General features: G+C 36.9%; 1 protein-coding gene across 4 annotated transcripts; it reads left to right on the top strand.

Annotated features, from left to right (window-relative positions):
* The first annotated feature begins 786 nt into the window (after positions 1-786).
* On the top strand, positions 787-19,477 carry LOC121295796 (SLAIN motif-containing protein-like). Of its 4 annotated transcripts, none has more exons than XM_041220848.1 (9): positions 787-851; positions 4,395-5,047; positions 13,429-13,556; positions 14,554-14,697; positions 15,337-15,477; positions 16,097-16,411; positions 16,679-16,816; positions 17,227-17,548; positions 18,398-19,477. In XM_041220848.1, the coding sequence occupies exons 2-9, from the start codon at positions 4,413-4,415 to the stop codon at positions 18,462-18,464; spliced, it is 1,890 nt and encodes a 629-aa protein (XP_041076782.1). In that variant the 5' UTR covers positions 787-851; positions 4,395-4,412; the 3' UTR covers positions 18,465-19,477. The 4 variants fall into 4 exon arrangements, with proteins under 4 accessions (XP_041076782.1, XP_041076781.1, XP_041076779.1 ...); XM_041220847.1 differs by having other exon boundaries at positions 797-872; XM_041220845.1 differs by having other exon boundaries at positions 797-881.
* Positions 19,478-20,522: the final 1,045 nt, after the last annotated feature.

Raw genomic sequence — 20,522 nt, 5'->3', positions numbered from 1 at the left:
GCACATTAAAGACTTACCAATGGTATATATATATATATATATATATATATATATATATATATATATATATATATATATATATATATATATATATACATACGTTTGGTGTTCATACCACAAACGTCGTTTGAGTAGCAAACTCACCAAGACGCAAGACAATATTGACTTTTCATAACTGCATAACGTAAAGTATGGTGTTTGCAATCAGTCGTTTTGAGTGGTTCTACGTTCTGTTAAACTGAAAAGTATTGACGTATTTACCTGGCTTTGAACAAAGTGTTAAGTGCCAGTAACGGTAACGGTAACCCTTCTCGTTCCAGTCAAGTCTAGTATTTGTCTGTAAAAATATGTGCGTGATTTATTTTTATTATTGCCATGAGTGTTACTTTAAGAACTACTGCTGCATAGCTCTTGCAGTTGCCTTGAAGTTCAAATGCCATCAATTTGGCTTATTAATTGTCACTTTGAAAATATATACTTATTAAATTTGAAGAGTATCCCTCAATCTATGACCTGTATTCATACTGCTAAAATATTTTTGTAGTTCTGCTAGTCAGATTTTGATGCATCGAAGTATCTAGTTTTATAGTGCGTAGATATTAGTGCGTTTATTTCATGCATCAAATTTACTCCAAATCGACTACCAATTCACTGTTTATTTTTCATAAAACAGCATAGCTGTTCTTTCCCACCATGTCATCTGGAAAACCAACCCACACGTTTTGCGTAATAGTAATAGTGCTAGTGCTAGTGATTCGTGAAAGTCCCGCCTCTTTCTTTGATGTGCCCGCGCAAAGTGCTCGAGCAGGGAGCGAGCGCTATTGAACAAGGAGAAAAGAGGTGAAAGAAAGGTACCTTTCGTCGGGATTACGGTATTGTTTGTGGGTTTGAGATTTCATATTTTTAAAAAAATCGTGTTTTTAAAAACATTTTTAATACATGAAAACATAATAATATCGCTGGTGTATGCATACCTCGGGAAACTGGAATTTTTAAATATTCAAATTCAATTTGTTTCAACGGAAACAACACCAGACCGTTTTGTTGTGGTTTATGGCATGGGGCATCTACAATCCAGTGCATTATTATATATATTTTTTAATTATTTTTAAATAATACAGCCATAAAATAGTTAGAATGAAAGCGTACACACGTGTAATTTAATTCCTATGTGTTCAGTATCACAACGGAAGTGGCAAACAATATATTTAATCTGTTGTGTTGGTGGGTGAGGGGTGTCGGAACAAACGTGGATGCTGTATAGTGCAGCTTCGGATAAAATAATCGTTATTGGTGTTAAAGTTGAGTTTGTTTTTACGTGGGGAAAATCGCGGATGACCTGTACCACGTTTCACTGATATATGTATTGTAAATATCAGGAATTGCAGATTAAGACAATGTATGGTGCCTTTTAATATGATTGCCGGAATTCAGGGATTTATTATTATTGTTTCTGTTTTATTTTAACCTCCAAACAGTATTACGACATTTAACTATTTACAAAAAGAATACACAATAGATTATGTATGTGCTTTTTTTCTTAGCATTATCTAAAGGATCGTTTTTAAAACTGTATTTCTGTAAAGATCCAATATGTATTTAGAACGAGACTGGATCAGATGTATTGTTTGTGAAGCGAACCCCAATGTTAATTTGGCCATGAACGACTCCTGACTCTCTGCACTTCGGGTACGAAGCAGCAACTGACAGCCCATGTCAATCGTTCTGAAGAAAATATTACTGCCTCTATGGCCTTGGTGTGTGGGAGAATGCAAGGATTGGTTAAGGGTTTTTGTTTATTAAATAAATCTAGAATATAAGGTAATTACCTCCCTGTAACATATGCTGCTTCTTCAGGTAAAATTACACAGCTGCCAACAGAAAGATTGGATCTACAGTACACAGGAGACCCACAGTCTACAAATGTAACTCAGTAGGCTAGCACATGGGGATCACAAATTGCATCCATTCAATACTGTCTGTTTTTTCCTTTTTGTCTTATTAGAAGATGTTTTGAACATTGTTTCTTTCTTTTTTTTCATTCCAAGCAGTTATGTGAAATGCAGACTTTTCTATTTAAGTAGCACTTCCGGAGCTAACGATTTATGGATAGGTTTTGAAATTGGAGACAGTGAAGCATGAGCTTGGTTAGGGAATGCTGCTAACCGACTATGGAGAAAATTTGCAGCTTGTTTCAAACATTTGTTTTGCAAATCATTTAGGTGGAAGTCTTTCTAATCTGCATGCTCAAGTGTAAGGGCATCTGAACCTCCCCATGTATATCGAGAATCAAAAGAAACTTTAACACTATTATAACGTTTATTTTCGAAAAAAAAGGTATATAAATGAGGGACATTGACAAAATGTTTTTGGTTTCTTTTTAATCTCTCGATCATTCATCCTTGACCATGACATGCTTGAGTGACTGACTGAAGCATATACACTTATTCACCAAATTAGGGAGACAGTTTATTGGACACTGGATATGGAGTGATTTTAGCTATTGAATTGCAAGCTTGAATAAAAGCAATAAAGAAAATCACAGAAGGAAAAAACAATATGCCACGTCTGCCAAAAGAGCAGCGCCTTCGTGCAATTGGCATGCTGGTGGCTGGACTAGGGCAGCGTACTGTGGCTCGCCGTCTTGGGTGCTCACAGCCAGCAATTTCAAACCTGGCGAGACAGTATAACCAGACACACACTGTCAATGACGGGCTACGAACTGGGAGTTACAACACCTGCCCAAGATCAACAGATCATTTTGCAGCATCTTCATGATATCAATTGTTAATCAGCACAATAGAAAGTCACTGTACTTGCTCTAAAACAGAGGGCCATTTTTCGATCACACCTAGTGAAGTTTATCCAAATATAAGTGATAAGTTTGTTTTGAGGCTCAAATATAAGTGATTTGTTTCTTTTGATGCTCAGTATAGTTGCTTACTTGTATGCTAAATGCAATGCCCTTTGGTTATGAGATCTGTTCCTAATTTATATAACTTATTCCAAGCCTGATCAGACCCCCTGGAGTGTGATGAATCCAGATGGCGCAGCTTGTCATGGCAGGGGTGATTAATCTGTAATCCCACTATTGATTAGTGGATCAATCTGCTCATGCAATAGCTAGAGCAATGATGTAGCAGTGCACTTTGACTCTGCACTGTTACTGAAACATAGTGCCTTTACACTTACAACTCTTGAATTATTAAATGTATTTTCACATTATAACACAAATATAAAAATCTATTTTGGAATGTTCAGCCTGTCGGCGTTCTGTGAAATATATATTTTGGTTGTTGTACGAGTAACAATCCCAATTTCCTGTTGCTGTTGTCTGTGCCTGTTTGACACTAACAATGGGGGCGTTGCCCACAAGTGTACATGGCAAAAGTGAGCCATCTCGGGAGCAGCTGCATTCACAGTACAGCAAAAAAACAGACCAAAGCCGTCGCAGAGCCCCCGCTGGAGCAGGCTACTTTTAGGACGGCTGTGTTTACGCTACATAGAAAAGAACTAAGCCGTCTTAGATTCGCCTTAAAAGAAGGTAGTGTAAACTGGTTTTGCAAAATCCTAGTCTTGAAAGAGCTTTAATTGGTATTTAGAATCTGGATTGGAGCATATTTTTGCTGGAGGGAAATGGAACTTTTATCTCCCAGTAGTAAACCTAATGCAAAGGTGTTTGGTCAGAAAAATGTGGAGGGAACCTGCTGATGTTTATACCCTCCATTCCTCAGCAGGTGCTCTTCCAGTGCAGAGAAAATGGCTAAAATAATAGTTCAGTACTATACAGGGAACTTGGTTATTTTTTTACTTAACCATGTTTGACCATTGCTAATGAAAGCATTTCTGTTTTACATCTGAATTTGTTTGTACTGAAGTTGGATGACCATTTTTTCACCATATACAGCCAATTAACACAGATCAGCTAATCTAACACACAATCTGTTAAGTCTCCCTCACTGCATGACAGAATTAATCAGACAGCTTGTTTAGCCATCGAGTAAGAAATGTGCAAGAAATTGGCAGGCACACAAAAAAGGCAGCTTACCTGCTGAAAATACATCCGGACAGTAGGACATTCAGCATCTCTGGGGGTGTGTGGGGTAAAAATATGGAAGTCATTACATTTTGCAAAAAGTGTGAAAACTGCATTTTTAAGATGCTTTAACCACCAACATGATTACTCAAAATATGTATTTGTGTACAGCCCTGGAATTACAGAGCGTAATTACAGTTATTTTAGGTACTAGCAGTTTAAAATTATTTATTTATTTTTAAAAGCTGAGTTTATTGTAAGTGTTCTTCATTATTTCTTTATAACCTGTAACAGAGAGAGTTGTAGCAGCTCTAAAGAGTAGTCTCACTATTGTATCATTTCCCTTTTGTCTCCACAGTCTCGGTGGTGAGTAAAGATGGTGGTTCCCGAGAATGCCACTGAGATACAGCCACTAGGTCACAGTGCTGTGACTGAGCTGGGAGGTGGGCCGGGTCCTGCATTTGAGGCTGACCAGAATCAGTCTGGGCCAGAACTGGAGGAGGTCCGCAAGCTGCAGGACCTGGTGAGGAGGTTGGAGATCCAGAACCAGCAGCTCAGGAATCGGGGAGGGAAGAGCATAGGAGCCAACAGCAACCTTACAGTGGCAAGCAACATAGATGACAGGACCATGGGGGACTTTACATTAACTGAAGGGGTTGCAAACAAAACTGTCCCGTTACGGCCTGATGGGAACATTAACTTGAGCAGTACCATCACAAACTTGGACATGCACCTTCATGACAGCAATAGCAGCGTAGATAAGTTGACCAACCTAGAGCATGTCAGTGGCTTGGAGATGGACCAGTGTTACAATGTCAACAGCTATTTGAACCTGCCAAGGAGTAATGGCGAGGTGTCCTGTGACAAGGACTCGTCCACAACAGAGCTGACAAACTCTGACTTTGAAGGAGATCTTGATGCTGAGGAGAAACTGGACCAGTCGGCTCTGGACGAGGTGGAGGTTTTGAACCTGGAGGATGATGAGGAGGAGGAGGATGAAGAAGATAGTTGGTATGTATTTTCACAATATCAAGACCCTGTTGCTCTTCCTTCAAGATGGCAAAGGCTGCTACACAAACCAACAAACTGTGTTACAACTTTCTGAAGCTGGCAAATCATGAGCTATATTTGAGGCCACTTTTGTTAAATGCAGTGGCTCTTCACCTGTTTCAGGTTGCGTTGGAATTTTAAAACAGACTTTGTATTGCCTATCATTTCTGGAGTACTGTGGGCTAAAGGGCAGTATCTTCTCTATTTGATAGTGAATCAGATTTATATTAATAGCATTCAACCCATTTCAACTGCTTTTAGAAGCACTGATTTGGTTTGTATTAGAGTACTGTAGACATGCGTAATAAAGGTAGCATGGAAAGCATACAGCCATTGTGGCATGGTGGCTAGCTGAATTGTACTGTACATGCTTGTGGTACTAATTCGGGTAGAGGTGCAATCAGCAACCAACTTCCTAATCAAAAATTGGAATAGTGGAAATTTACAGTAATTCTCCATTGAGTAGACTTTATTATTTAAAAGCACTATAAATGCTTAGACTCTTAACAAAAGGATTCTTGAACAGGGTTAGCACCTGCACATTTAAAAAACATGAAATTAAATTCAACCTGAATTTTGCTGCTTTCCAGATATATAATTTTACACAAGTATACTGAAATACAAAAATTCAAAATACAAGCTGCTGCAGTGTCTAATACAAAACCACATCATGAAAAGCCACGTTTGTAGGTGAAAAACACAAAAATAAAAGTTGCTACATTTAAAAAATATATATATAACCACGTGACATTTTTGGTTCACTAAGGGCTTTACATAACAAAAGTAAGAAATTGCAGTGTCCATTGTGAAAATACAACATGAAATAATAAATTAACATCCAAAGTAGTACTATAGCATTCAAATGTTCAATACAAAAAATGGTGCCATACAAGCTTTTGCAGTGTATAAAAAACAAAATTCAAAATATGGATTGTAGTGAAACAGTAAAGTGTAATTAATCAGACTGCAGAGTCTGTACCATCTGATTGAAACCGCTGAACCGTTCTACGTTTTTGTCATCTGAACCAAAGATAGCCTTAACCATGAATCATTCAATGCCCTGAGCATTTTTTTTACATTCATAATAAAACAAAAACCTGCACTGGTGACTTGTGTAAGCTTAACTCTGAAAAGGGAAAGTAATCCGTGGCTTGTGATTATTCCTGTTTTGTAAAGGTAATATTGGCTTAACTGTAACTTCTGAAGGGAAAGAAAATAACAGTGACCTGACTTCTGCCTGCTTAACATTTTCTACACAGTAGCAATGTTTTGACCCAAAGTAGGCATTGTGTTTGTGCTTATCCTTCTATATTATTTGGAACATCAGGGGAAGGAAATCCACTTGTCCGGGCACCCTGACATATTTAACTAGTCAGAAATCGAAGGTTTACCCTACATCGATAATCCTTGTGTATTTATTGAATAAATATAGTGAATTCTGAATACTCATCTCCTCTGTAAATAGTGTCAGTGATAGGAAGGATCCAGGAACATAAATCTGACGAAAGAGCCAGGCGAAATTGATAAATCTGATGTTGCGTCTGAGTTCCAAGGTTAGGACTTGGTCCATATCTGTTATGACTCTAGTACTGCAAGTAACCAATACCATCCCAGAAGCAGAGGCTGCACTTCAGGGGCATTCCTGAATGATTTGTATTGGTAAAATAAGCACGATTCTAAAACTAATTCACAATTGTTATATTGTATGGTTGCAGTATGAATGAATAATTGAATGTTATGCCATTTGTAATTTAGCAATTTGCAAATTGAGAACAGTAGGATAATTAAAATGATAAATAACGAATCAGGCATCTTTCTTATAATCCCAGTGTGCAATACAGAATAAACATTTTATATTTTTTTTTTTTTTTTTTTTTTTTTGCTCTGAGTAGCTAGCAGTCTGTTACGGAACTCCTAAAGGAACGTGGGTTAGTATCTCTTGCACACAAGATGGTATCTCATTAGCACTAGTTAGTGCTTAATACTTGTAAGAGATTGCGGTAACCTATTTGATTTTTTATTTTGCAATTTCTCTCTCAATCTTTGCAGTACTGTTATTTGCATAGGTGAGCTACGTAACCCATTTTCTTAGAACAAAAGCAGGATTAGGCTCGATCATCAATGTGTCGGCCCCGATAATAACTCTCAAATCACTGAGACGTGACTCGGTTTACTCCATATCATGAAGATAACATAAAGTAACATTGATCTGTGAACACCATGTGATCTGTATCACTGGTGTAAAATAGCTTTGTCTTGCGAGCTGGTCTTCAGGAGCTGTGAACTGTTGTATGATGTAGCCTACTGTATAATGTAAAGGGATTATATGTGCATATTTTTCTTGATGATAATTAAGTCGAAAATCCTGAAACATGACTCGGATTACTCCTTTCACATTTGATTTTGTAAATGTTCCAGACAGAATACAGTTCAAGAGAATACAAATGGATGCAATAAAGTATTTATGTTAAAATAACATGAGTCTAAAAGCACACCAGTTTTGCATAGTTATGCCATGAGGAAAATATGGTGATTGTCTCCGAACCTATCCACCAAGAACACCAGGTGTCTGCTGAAGTCTGCAAGGTATTTACTCATCCTCACAAGATAAGTCGTGTGCACAAGATAATGTCTGGTGCGCACAAGTTACAGTGGTCTCCGCCTATAGGAACATCTCCTAAGGGAACACTTTGCCTAAGCATTGTAAATGCTCCGGCTAAAGGAACAGTAACTTTGCTTAAAAGAACACCTTCTTGGCACTGACAGTGATTCGTGCACAACTGATACAGTACCGTTTTGTAAAAAAGCGACTTGTCATCACGAGAGTGTCTTGAGGGACACTGATTGGTTTATTGAATCTTTCCAGAACCACCGTCATATCATTTAATTGTTTTGTATTCTGATTTCCACGAGTCCACCTCGTTGCTACAAAATGGCATGTAAACAAATGACAAAGTGCATCGCTGTTTCTCTTGCTGCACAAATTGTTCAAGCTCTTGAATAAAGTCTGAATCACACACAAGTCGCCAAAGAGTTTGGTGTTTCCTGTTCTGGTGAGTTGTTTCACCATTCTGTTAATTAATGTGCATGTCTTGTATATTTCTGCTACATTTTGTAACGTGTGTAGGGGTGTAATGTTACTTTAGTTTGACAGTTTATTAACGTTACATTTTTTTCCTCTGCCATTGTGATAGCCCGAAACACACCCGACAGCTAATTTCATAGTACATAGCGATTTAAGCTTTTTGACCATGTTGTTTTGCTTTAGTTTTATTAAGTTTACTTTGTCTGTTACTTTGTTATAGTTTATTAACATACACTTGCCTATTGTTTTGCTTTTACTTATTCAGTTAATTTCATATGCTGATGCACGTACGTCATGACAGGTAATACATACCTTTTTTTTTTTTTTTATTGATTTCATATTGTGTCTGCAAACTCCATTTTAGAGAACACTTTGGCTATAAGAACACTTTGCTTGCTTCCAGAGGGGTGTTCTCTTAGCTGGAGAGTACTGTAGTAGTATTTATTTTATTTTATTTTATTTTTTTTTACGATGGCCTTTTAGGGGTTCCGTAGTCTTTTTATAGTAATAAATACAGTACTTTGTTTTTTTACAAAATTGGAGGTTCACTTATGAAGTGGGTCAAAGCTGGGGATATCCATTTGATATGCAACCTTTGTTTTTCAACCAATTTTTTATATCTGGATTTTGTAGTTTGTATATTATACAGTATTAGGTATTGTGTGCTAGAAACAAGTTTGTTTTTTTTCTGTTTGTTTTTTAAATATAATTGCCCTGTGCTATATATCGAAGAAGCCTAGATCGAACCATCAGTGCTCCAGTGATCCATCACCTTAAATCTGACTCGTGAAAGCATCCAAGCCTGTTAACAAAAAGTATAGTACTGTATCTCTTGCTTTGGATACAAATCTAAGTTTTAAAAAAAATTGTATCTTTGACTGTTTTCATGGTAAATATAGTAAATACTAAATGTATATTTTGTAGTTCATTAGAATGGTTACATTACGGGTGGATCTTGCTATACTGTAGATTTGTTAATGACAGGAATATGTGCTGCTGCTTGACAGCATGTACTCTGGGGATGGCAGAAAACAATGATGTGCATTTATACGCTGCAATAACCATCTCCTTTGCCTCTGACTAGTGAAATAGCCATTTCACAACAACCCGTTTTAACCTCTGGCCATATTAATTCAGTGATACATTCCACACAACACTATTTGAAATGTTGTCATTTAAAGTTTGTATACAGCAGTGCCCCGTGATTCTTTCAATATTACAAGTTCAATTACAGGAGTGTCCTGTGAATTTTTCAGGGGGCAGCTTTGTTTTAGCCTATGGTCAAGTCAGCGATACAGATCACAGGATGTTCACAGATCAATGTTTCTTTATGTTAACAAATCAATTGATTAGATACATACCATTTGCTTTAGATTTTGCTTATGGGAATGCTTTGTTTTTGTTAATCAAAACGCCAATTTATAGTTTCTTCTGTAGAAAGGTGTAAAGGTTTGTTGAAAAGGTGCATTCATTCATATTTTATAGTTCAGGAATAAAATATTTATATTCAGTGCTCCAGATAATTTTTTATTTTTTTTCTGTCAGCAGTAATCACTCCCAGAATTTTGTCAGCAGAAATAATTTTAAATTTCCCACAAACTACAGCAGTACAGTTTTGTGATAATAAAATGTTTTCCGTAGCGTTTATATTTTTGTAGTCTTTTGTAGACTAATCCTTTGAATAATCTTTAGTCACTGCTGGTATATAATCCTCAAGGGGCTTTACGCCCTGTTTTTATTCTGTGCGTTAAATTCCTATAAACAGATATATTGTACACTGTTATGTAACATACTAATCATACATCATAACAAAATGTATTTAGTTTGTTTATTTTGTAACTTTTGTAGTGGTTTTGCAATATAAAACATTGCACTAAAACACAAAATTTGTATAGCCCTATAGTGATTTTCATGAAAAAAACACATACGCTTTCATGTTTCCCTTCTCAAATAAAAGGTGTTGTTACAAGGGAGGAACTAAAATCTTTTTTTTTTTTTTTTTTAATGGGGTGTGTTGTATAGACTAGTAGTGTAACAATTCCATTACTTTTCTTGTACATGGTTGTGTACTGGCAAAATCTGCATTTCTGTAGACTCTTCCACAGATAAAATTAAAATTTCTAATTATATACCATTTACACTAAACAATACACATGCAATATATGGCACAATATACTGTAATTTGTTTCAACTTTCCAAAAACACTGCGATACAGTCAACCATACCCTGCACTATTCATTACTGCAACAAGAAAACTGTGTTGTTTTGTATGACATGTTTTAATTTATTTATTATTTTTTTACCTCCGGTTGCATAATTCCACGTTGTCTTTTTCAGATTTTTCAACATTATAATTGTCACACTTAAAATACGAGTCGAAATTTTCTTTCTTTTTTTTAGAAAGAGCAAGCTGCCTGCCTGCTTATTTTGGCTTCTGCGCGTCACGCGTGTTTAGCTCGTGAGCAACAGAGAATAAATTGTAACCATTAAGTGTGTGCAGTGCACCACAGCACCAATAGAAACTTCTGGCAGTTGAAAGGCGCATATTTCTGCAGTTCTGTTGTGTGAACTGCGCAGATCTGTGCAGAACTTTGGAAATCTGCTCTACAATAACACTCTTTAATTTCTGTACTGCCGTTAAAGCAGCAGGGCTCGTAAAACAAATCCTCAATATTTTTGGGAGGTCATAAATGGCTGTTTTTCAGTCTGAAGTTACGACGGTACGTCCCTTATCTGGAGTACTGATATTGTAATAGATTTCTTTACAGTTAAATGGGCAATTGTTGCTCGACTTGGCTGATCGTAAGTAGAAAAATGTGCAGTGCAGAGTCCCCTATTTGCTATAGTCCCTTTTTTGGTACGTTTTATTTCTTTTTGCACTGAATTTCATTTTTTCTAAATGTAAGAAAGTGTGATAGCAAAAACCAAACTGAGAAGGGCTCACTCCTGAGATTTCTGCTGATTTTAAAATGTTCACACACCTGCAGGAAGTTAAAGATAACAGTTCCTCAGTTAGTAAGGGATTACTATATTTTAGTTTTCTCTGTGATTAACTGTATTTTGAAACCTCAAAACAGTATTTTCTTGTTTTGTGTAATAATTTATTGCAGGCATTTCTATATTAAGTGATTTAGTTAAACATTATTACAACATTGAATATCATAATCACGTTTAAAAGGCGTAATCCTTTATTTACTGTGGTGTAAGTACATGTGATTCATTTTGCAGAGTACTAAGTCTACAGCGCTGAGCCAAAATGGCACACTGTTTATCCTCTCCGAACAATATATGTAATATGCTGTTGTGTACAGTAATGCAGCCTTACAAATTATTTTTTGAAGCCTATGCTTGCTGTAACATTGCTGTAACAGATCCATTTACACAGACAAAAGAGAACTGCTGTCAGTAACATAGAAATGCTTGAAGCTGAGTCAATACAAACTTCACAGGCAATCTTATAAGATAATATCTGTCATGGCAGACATATTAGTAGCTAATATTGTATTCTCTGAACTGCAATATCACTCTGTGATTGTCTTGTGTGTGCTAACATTAAGTCCCTTCAAAGCTGAAATTCCATGGCTAGAGGAGACTTTGAAGAGGGTATTGTATATTAAAAATGGTTAATATAAACCAACAATTTCTTATTTTCATTTGAAGACCAATTTGTAGGCTATATTTTGTGCCCTTCATCTGGGTTAAATGATTCTTTGTTTGTTTTTTAATGCTAGAACTACAGGAGCACTCATTTTGATCGATCATGTTTTTTAAATGCATTTTTCTCCAATGATTTGGTAATTAGGCATCTGTGCTTTTATTACTTTTCCTAAATATATGTATTAAACCTCTCATAGCATCAGTACACCCAGGGTTGCAGAAACATATGGAGATATAAGACATTATACCTAGAACTACAGGAGCTGTCATTTTGACCGTCCTAGTAAAAATAGTGGGTTTGACTTAGTGCAAGTCAGATCGATCACATGATCTTAAAAGCTTTGCTTTTATTTTGAATAGCTACAGGAGACTTTTTCATACCTTAGATTTATCAACAATTGTACTTATTGTCACGGAAAATGAATCTAACTCAGCAGGCACAAATTAAGACAGGTAAACCAAAAACACTTCTATAAAATAAAATGGCAAACAAACAAATCTCGGGCACTGTAATTCTCTCCTGCTGTACAGTGTCGTAAGAGCCTGCTGTATCACAAAAGTTGGCTCTGAGCTGCTAAAACTACCTCATCTTATAGCCCATCGTTTGCATAAACTTGCAATGTTTTAAACAATGCAACCAATCATAACTCCCCTTGCAACACCAACCCCAAGTCTTGTGTTGTAACAGGTGTCCCTCACGTGTACCAAGCAGGCTGCAAAAACGTCACAAACCTAATCCTGCAGGAAAACAAACAATAACACAGAACAGTTTTGTTGTGTGCGACGCTACAGGAGTTTTTTTACGCATTTTAATATAACAGGTATATATGTATGTCCGGTAGTTCTAGTGTTAATGACTTTTAAAAACATCTCCTAGATTAGTAACTCCAGGGTAATGTGTAAGAAGACTTTGTTGTACTTCTCATATGTGGACCAGCACAGCTTATCCTATGAGTAAGACTGAGGCAGTACAGACTCAGTCTTGTTGCTCAGTGGGTTTACTGAATCCTCTCTTCTGCCTAACAAATTGTTTGTTCTCATCAAGAGCATTATGTGTTTTGATTGCTCTCTGTATGCATAGTTTTTACCCCGGGCTGCTTGTTAAACCAGTTATATAGATTTGTATTCACTTATTTCTAGAGCTCTTGTTGAAGTAAACAACTGGCAAGGGACTTAACACTATGCAGTACACTTTGTCTCTCTCTATTCTGCTGGTAGATTGTTTCTCCATTTAACCTGTCCAAGAGAAAGACCACTTGTCTTTGTGTTTATTGTAAGACCAATTAATAGATACTTAACAATGAACCTATCGTTCTACACATAGTCACACACTCAGTTGTGAATTAGACCTATTACTTTAACAAAATAAGAAGAAAAATGAACACGACAGTATCTATAAATTACAAATAAAAGTGCATTAGGTCTGTATCACACCTACCTCAGTCTAATACCCAGCATTTTTACAAATGTTCTTCCCATTTGTTCTGCAGCCTCCAGTCTTCCTATAATATATATTTTTTTTAAACTTGTCGCTGAATACCAAAGAGTTTACAACCTTTCACTTATTACAGCTGTGTTAAAATATTTTCTGTGTTCGCAGGTTGTACGTGTCTCCAAAGAAGAAGCTTTTAGCAGAGAGCCCTCTGAAGTGGTGTCGTCAGGTCCTGGACCACCACAGCCCAGAGACTGAAGCAGCTTGCCGCACCCTCATGGGTCGCCTTGATCAGAGTGTGTTATTACACCTCCTGTTATTATACCTCCTAACAAGTGGGAGAAAAGCTATTTAGAAGGGTTGGGTGGTGGTGGAGACATTAAAACAATTAATAATAGGCAAGTCAAGTTGAAAGCTTAAATTCAGAGGAAAGCAATGGATTAAATTGTAGTGCTGACTCTTTAGTCTGTGTGGAGGTTCTTGGGTGCAGATGTTGCCTCTGTAGACTCAATCAAATAAGCTTTCTTAGAGAAAATATCCTTTGTAGGTCAAATGCTTTCTCACATGACCGGATCCTGCTGTCGGCTTTGTGTAGTATTATTTAATTTGGAAAGAAAGAGAGAGGGCTAAGTCTGCTGGCTGATCATGTTATGTCAGGATACTCTGTTTAGATACCTTTACAAATAGCTTTCAGCTGGCCTGTAATAAATTTGCTTTGTTTTCAAATTGTGTGATCTAGCTGTTTCATTGATAACATAAATACTTTGCTTTATACCTTTATGTACATTAGTTCAATTGGTTGTTTTTTTTACAGTACATAAACTTTACATTTTTTAAATTACAGGTTTTAGTCTTGCAGTTGAAAGTTAACATGGTCTAGTGTAGTCATGTGAGTAAACAAATAGCATGTGCTTTACTTACTCTGCAACTTATCCAAATGTATTTTAGATACCTATGTAAAGCAGTTGCTCTTTGCATATTGTAAAGGAAAATCTAAAACAAAACATCTCAGCTGCTACAAGATACAAAAAACTGTTTTAGTCATCAATGTAGCAAACTTTAGACAAGTGATTTTTTTTATTTTAATGTGTTTTCTATTTTACCGTAGACATTTTGTCTCCTATATTGGATACTTTCCATTAGTTGAAACTTGCATTCCACTTGTTTGTTTGGTTTTACTTAGAGTAAAATCAGACCATTGATCTGACACAATGTATGAGTTAAGGGTTTAGTGAGTTCTATTAACCATGCATGCATGCATTTTTCTGTTTGTTCCTTTTTTTTTCTTTTTAGCAAACCGGTGGAAGAACATTTACAGCAGCCCATCCCAGTGTGCTTCTAGCTCTACCTCAGAAGTGGGCTGTGCTAGCAATGCCTTAAACTCTCCTGGGTATCTCAAATCGACTAACAAAACACTACTAACCTGTGGCAGCTCAGGTATGGCATGGCATTAACAAAATACAAAAAAAATGACACCCTTGATTTGGCCTGGCGAAGTCGCACTGGGATACACCGTTTGCCTCTGTGTGTTAATGTGGCATTGTTCTTTTTCTACAGTGCATGCTGGGTTGCATGTAAACATGGACTATCAAATTAAAAGTCACTGTATATAAATACATCTGAAATAGAATATGTCCCGTTTCCATAAATAAATACATTACAAATGACCTTCTTATACAGGTGTTTATGTAAGAAAATGTGTGTGTGTGTGTGTGTGTGTGTGTGTATATATATATATGTATTTCATGCGTTCTGGTATTTTTTTGGTTAATCTAATACAGTAGATTTTTCAACGTAATGTGAATGTATTTTGTGGACAAAGCTTTAAGAACAAAGACTGCATGAATATTGTATTACTGATTGTGCTTTGCATGCTGCTGATCTGCTCTTAAAACTTAAGCCTTTTTTTTCGTGTCAAACAACAGTTTAGGTTAGGGAACTAGCTAGAAACCTTTTTTAATCCCAATGCGGGGTGGGGTGGGTTAATAAGTTTTAGAGCTACTGCTCTACCATACTTTAGAGCAGATTAATATTTTTGTATACATTAATGTCTTTTTTTATGCTTGTAAATTTAAGGCTACATGAGCATGCACCCTGCCCTGAGTTCCCAGTCCTCTGTTGACAGCGAGCAGAGCACCTCTGATGATTCCATCTCAATGGGATACAAACTGCAAGACCTCACTGACGTACAGATTATGGCTCGCTTACAAGAAGAAAGCAAGTTGATTTCTTTTTTTTTTTAAGATTTCAAGACCAGGGATAAAGAGGCCTATAAGTTACTTCTAATATTCAGTGAGCTCTGTAAGAGAATAGTAAAACTTAATTTGACTTAGATTTACCCCACAAAAAATAATGGATGAGGCTTTGAATTAAGACTTGATTATATGCTAATTTAAATATAAAAGAACTGACAGTTTTACATACTAAAATTGTATACATGTTCAGGTACTGTGTCTCGATCAGTTGTAAAGCTATGTAAATGTATTGACCAAATAGCCACTTTTTTTGACCATAATTTAATGAATATAAACTTGTTTATTCATCACAGATCAAATGTTTTTAGTTGTAATGCATTTAAACAATGTTGACCAATTTTTAAAAGAAAAAAACAACCCTATTTTTTGAGTGTCAAAAGTAATGAGGCATTTTGTTTTATTCAGCCATCAATAATTATTTTCTTATTCTTTCTGATACTGGTAGTTTGTTCAGAGTCTATGTCTTGTATAAAACTTTTTCAAACTTTTAGTATTTTTTGTTTGAGTAAATGTGAAAAAATTAACTGCAATCTTCAGATTTACCCCTCCCCATCCTAACAAGCCTGTTTGTTTGTGAACAGGCCTGCGTCAAGACTACGCCTCTAGCTCTGCCTCAGTGTCTCGACGTAGCTCCAGTGCCTCATTGCACTCACTACGCAGGGGAGCTTACAGTGACCAGGAGTTTGATACCTACAGTCTGGAGGATGAAGAGGAGGATTGCTCATTGTCTTACCGCAGCAGCTACCGCTACTCCCCCTCCCCACTCAGCTCCCCTCGCTGCCAGTCTCCCAGTGCCATGGCAGAGTACAGCAGAGCCACTGCCCCGCATGCCCGACCCCCACGTAAATCCCTTCAGGGACCTGCCCCTGGGCTGGTCAGATTTGCCAAGCATGAAGGTAGGAAAACCTTTAAAGAGGTGGGTATAGGTTCATGGGTCTGGAGAATTATTTTTTTTTTAATTATTATTTTTTAAACCACATACAGTTGTGTGAAACTGGGCCTGTTGGGATTTTCATTTATGTAGTATTTTCAGTTCAGTAATTCCTGATGGGATAAACATGTGGAACAGAATAGCTTCAGGGCAGATTATAGTGTAAATACAGAGGTGTTTGGTGCAGGGTGTGTCTGGATGTCTAAGATGTTGTTCTCTGTGTATCTCTCAGATGACATGCGGCGCAGCATGCCCAACCTGGCCCGTACCAGCCTGCGCTCCCTGGAAGCAGTGAGGAACAGCCGCAGTGTAGAGTCCAACCTGCAAGGGCCTGGCAGCCGAATCTCCCGCTTGCAGCACACCACCACAGGTCTGATTTACTGACTGCTCATTTTATTGTGTAAAGTGTGATTGAAAACAGTTTGACAGGATTACTTTTGAGACATCTATTTGATGATGGGCACAGAACATCTGCTTTGTGCTTGCAACACCTGGCTTTTCTGTAAATCTTTCCCTAACCAAGAGCTAGCTCTTAATTAATTTTTAAAAAAATCACATCTGTATAAAGTGATTTTTATTGTTAGAAACAGGAGTGTTAGAAAAATTTGTCTACTCCACATTTAACAAAATATATTTTGAATGTTGTTATGTGTGTCTGAACTTGAGTGATGTATTCCTTGCTTTGACTTCTTTCATATTAGTTTAATTAGTTGATTTTTTAAAATCTGTTTGTCAGGGAGTTTATTTCTTCCTTTTTTTTTCTTTTTCACTCTCCTGCAGGTTTGCCTTCCACTAAGCTGCGTGGCCTCTCTACTAGTAGCCACTTACCGTTGTCAGTCCGTGCACCTGTCAAAGCTGTGGGACATGCAGGCTCTATGGGGGCATCCAGGCAGCCTCTGAAAGCAGCAGCTGTCTTAGGAGGCCCTTCTGGGGGGATCTGCAGGGTTCAGTCACCCACCTGCTTCAGTTCAGGCTCCACAGGCGGAGTCTTGTCAACCAGCAGCACTGGAGTTGGGGGAAAACACACCCCTGGCCGGACTCGCACCTCTCTTGGGGGTCCCACAGGCTCGCCCAGGGGAAGGCTGCCCCAGCCATCCCGGAGGTAATGTACTGCCTTCACTACTCTCTCAACCCTGGCTCTGGAATAAGGATGCTCCCGCTCTTCATTTTCTACGGTTATACTTTTCATGCTAAATAAATGATGCCATGTTACTTGTCTGACTATATTCGTAGGATATGTTTAACTAGAATAAATTCCAAGGTTCCTTTTAAATATGTGGCTTTTCATACACAAGTAAGACCACAGTAGCTTATTTTTTGTTTCCTTCATTTTTGGTGCTCTGCAAACTCATGGTTGTTCATGTTTGAAAGCTTTTGGCTCAAAGTGCTTATTTATTTTCTTGTTTGCATATGTCCACAAATTATAGGTTCTCTATTACAAACGTAACATTTCGAACTATAAGTAATTTAATGCTGTGAATTAGTTTCCAGTTCCTGCCTTATGTTAATTACAGAAATATTCTCTTGTAGGGACTAAAGGGTACATTGGTCCAGTACCTCTTTCATCTTTGAATCCCTGAGCTCAAGTCTGGCTTCATTTACAACTGACATCCACTGGATGCAGTGCTTTCATACATATTAATAGTTTTAGATTAAATTTTTGTGTTGCTTTGGGTCTTTAGTTCTCGTTTTACCTGATAGTTGAGTTTTTATAATGTTTCATAGACCCCAATTAGGTTTGATCTTGAAGATGGTCCAAGAGGTCTGTGAAACCAGCCAAAAATGTATAGAGTACGTGTTCAGTGTTCCAGGTGCCATTATGTTGTGCCTTGGAGCGGAAAATGTTAGGAAAATAAAATGAGATAACATGTACTTCCCCTCTTCACCTTATTTTTACCCATCTTATTTTATTAGTTTTTTTTTTTTTTTTTTTTTTTTTTTTACACGGCAGGTCGCTGGGCTTAACGAAAACCTGCAGCCCTGTCAGAGATGAGTCCTGGAAGGATGGATGTTACTGAAAACCCAAAGAGCTCTTCCTGTTCTCCAGTGAACACAAAGATACACATCAGCAGCTCCTATTGAAGCACAAACCCAGCGGGCTGGGCCACAAGCTCTGTGTCAGACACGAGAAAATATGCATTCCTGCTTAACAGGAGACACTCTGGCTGGTATTTTTAAACTCCAAATAATCTGTATATAAACATCTCCACATTTTCAGTCCCCAGAAGAAAAAGATTGTGGACTTTTTAAATTGTGCTTTGTTAGAGTGCTAGACTGTTGAGATACAAAATTTTATGTCAACTATGGAAGATTTGTGGAAAACTTCTTTTCTGAAGCAGAAATAATTTTGTAATCTCGAACAGAAATTTTTAGTAATCTTTTGCTACCATGTATATAAGGATTGTTCTTGAGGGTAAATTAAAAAAAATGTCCTTCGCTGCAGAGGTCACGTTTTGCTACTCCAAGTAAAAATGTCAGCGTACTATATGAAAATGCCATCAAATAGTGTCATTTTGATTCTAGTTTTAGTCTAGATTGCTTCAGAGGAGAGATGAAAGTATGCTTACAAATGTCTGTCCCTTTTTTATTATCACAAATACATGTTTCGCTAGCCATGACAATGCACTACTTTACTGTTAGCCACAAAGTCACCCTGAATAACATTTTTTTTATAAAAAGAAAAAAAAAAAAAAACTTCTGTGTTTTTTGTTCAAGCCAAATTATACTAGATCTCTGCACATTGTTTGGTTTGAAAAGGGTTTGAATCTGGGTGTATACAGAGATGTCTGTGCATCTGTACATTTTTGCAGGTGCATATGGTGAATGTAGGTCTTGTTGATCTACTTTTTCATGAAACTGCCTAGTTATAATCATGAGCAGATACATCTTTCTAACATACTTTAAACTCTCAAATGGCTTATTTGTAGAAGCAGAAAAAATACTGTAATCCAAACTACAGAAGCATACAGTTTTTGTGACATATCTGGGTTGAATTGAACATGCAGGCATTTTCAAACTCTTGTAAAGTCAACAATAAAGATTCAAGTGATGGTTGTGCTATCAGAACAAGGTAATCTATACTTTAAGTATTTGGGTTAAGAAGACTGCACCACCATTGTTTTGCTAAATTGTCTTACATATCACCATAAAGTTTTTTTTTTTTTTTTTATCTTTGTAGAGTGTAATCAAACATCAACATTGAGCACATTACATACACTTCTCTTTATCCCCAGCCCATGGACAAGAGACTGACTTGTCACCCAGGATGTGAGAAGGTACTGGGAAGCAGTTGTTGAAACAACATAATGAATGTGTGTTTGTTTTTATTTATTTATTTATTTATTTATTTATTTTAATAATAACATAAGGGAATCCGTACAGATTTATTCTAACAAAATAATTAGAAGGACATTTCAATTTCTGCCAGCAGAGGCCACTATAGTCAAGAAGATTAAATAACTTTCATTCTTAGAGGATAGCTTTATTTATATTAGGTTAGATGTATGGGTTTTGCCAAGTAAATATGCCGGTGAAAAATTAATGGAAGCATTATAGATTTCCCTGGGCCTAAATACACTAAATAGTGGTTGTCTTTTATCTAGTAAAGAAAACCCAATTCGATGTTAGTGCAAGCATTCCTTCTGTAACACATTTTATTTTCTTGGCCACTATTTGACCGAACATTGCTTTATGTAACATGACATCAGGGGGCAAAGAGTATAGCATTCCCCTTCTCTCTGTTAAAGACAGGCAGAAATACATCACCATTTAATAACTACTGCTGGTACATGTTTAAAATACAGACTCGCTCCTGATGTGTAAAGTGCTCAACAATAGTAATCCAGTGGTATGTGTGTACAGCTGCAGGCTGTAAAATGGCTCTGAGTGAAGGGACACTATCATCATAGGATTTTGGGGTGTTGGCTGTTAGGGTAAACATGGATTCTACAGAAATTCAAATAAGAAACACTCCAGTTTTCACCTATTGTTAAGGTGCAAAAACAAATATTGGTCATCAAGTGAGTTTTATTCAACACTACTACAATGCAAATACTGCAAGAGCACATTATTAACAA

The sequence above is a fragment of the Polyodon spathula genome, chromosome 20 (assembly GCF_017654505.1).
Source record: "Polyodon spathula isolate WHYD16114869_AA chromosome 20, ASM1765450v1, whole genome shotgun sequence".
Classification (NCBI taxonomy): Eukaryota; Metazoa; Chordata; class Actinopteri; order Acipenseriformes; family Polyodontidae; genus Polyodon; species Polyodon spathula.
This window is presented reverse-complemented; position numbering and strand designations above follow the sequence as displayed.

Coding starts and splice junctions, on each gene's coding strand:
- LOC121295796 (XM_041220848.1), top strand. CDS start 4,413: ATGGTGGTTCCCGAGAATGCCACTGAGATACAGCCACTAGGTCACAGT. Junction 13,557..14,553: donor CATGGGTCGCCTTGATCAGA/GTGTGTTATTAC, acceptor TTTTCTTTTTAG/CAAACCGGTGGAAGAACATT. Junction 14,698..15,336: donor ACTAACCTGTGGCAGCTCAG/GTATGGCATGGC, acceptor TGTAAATTTAAG/GCTACATGAGCATGCACCCT.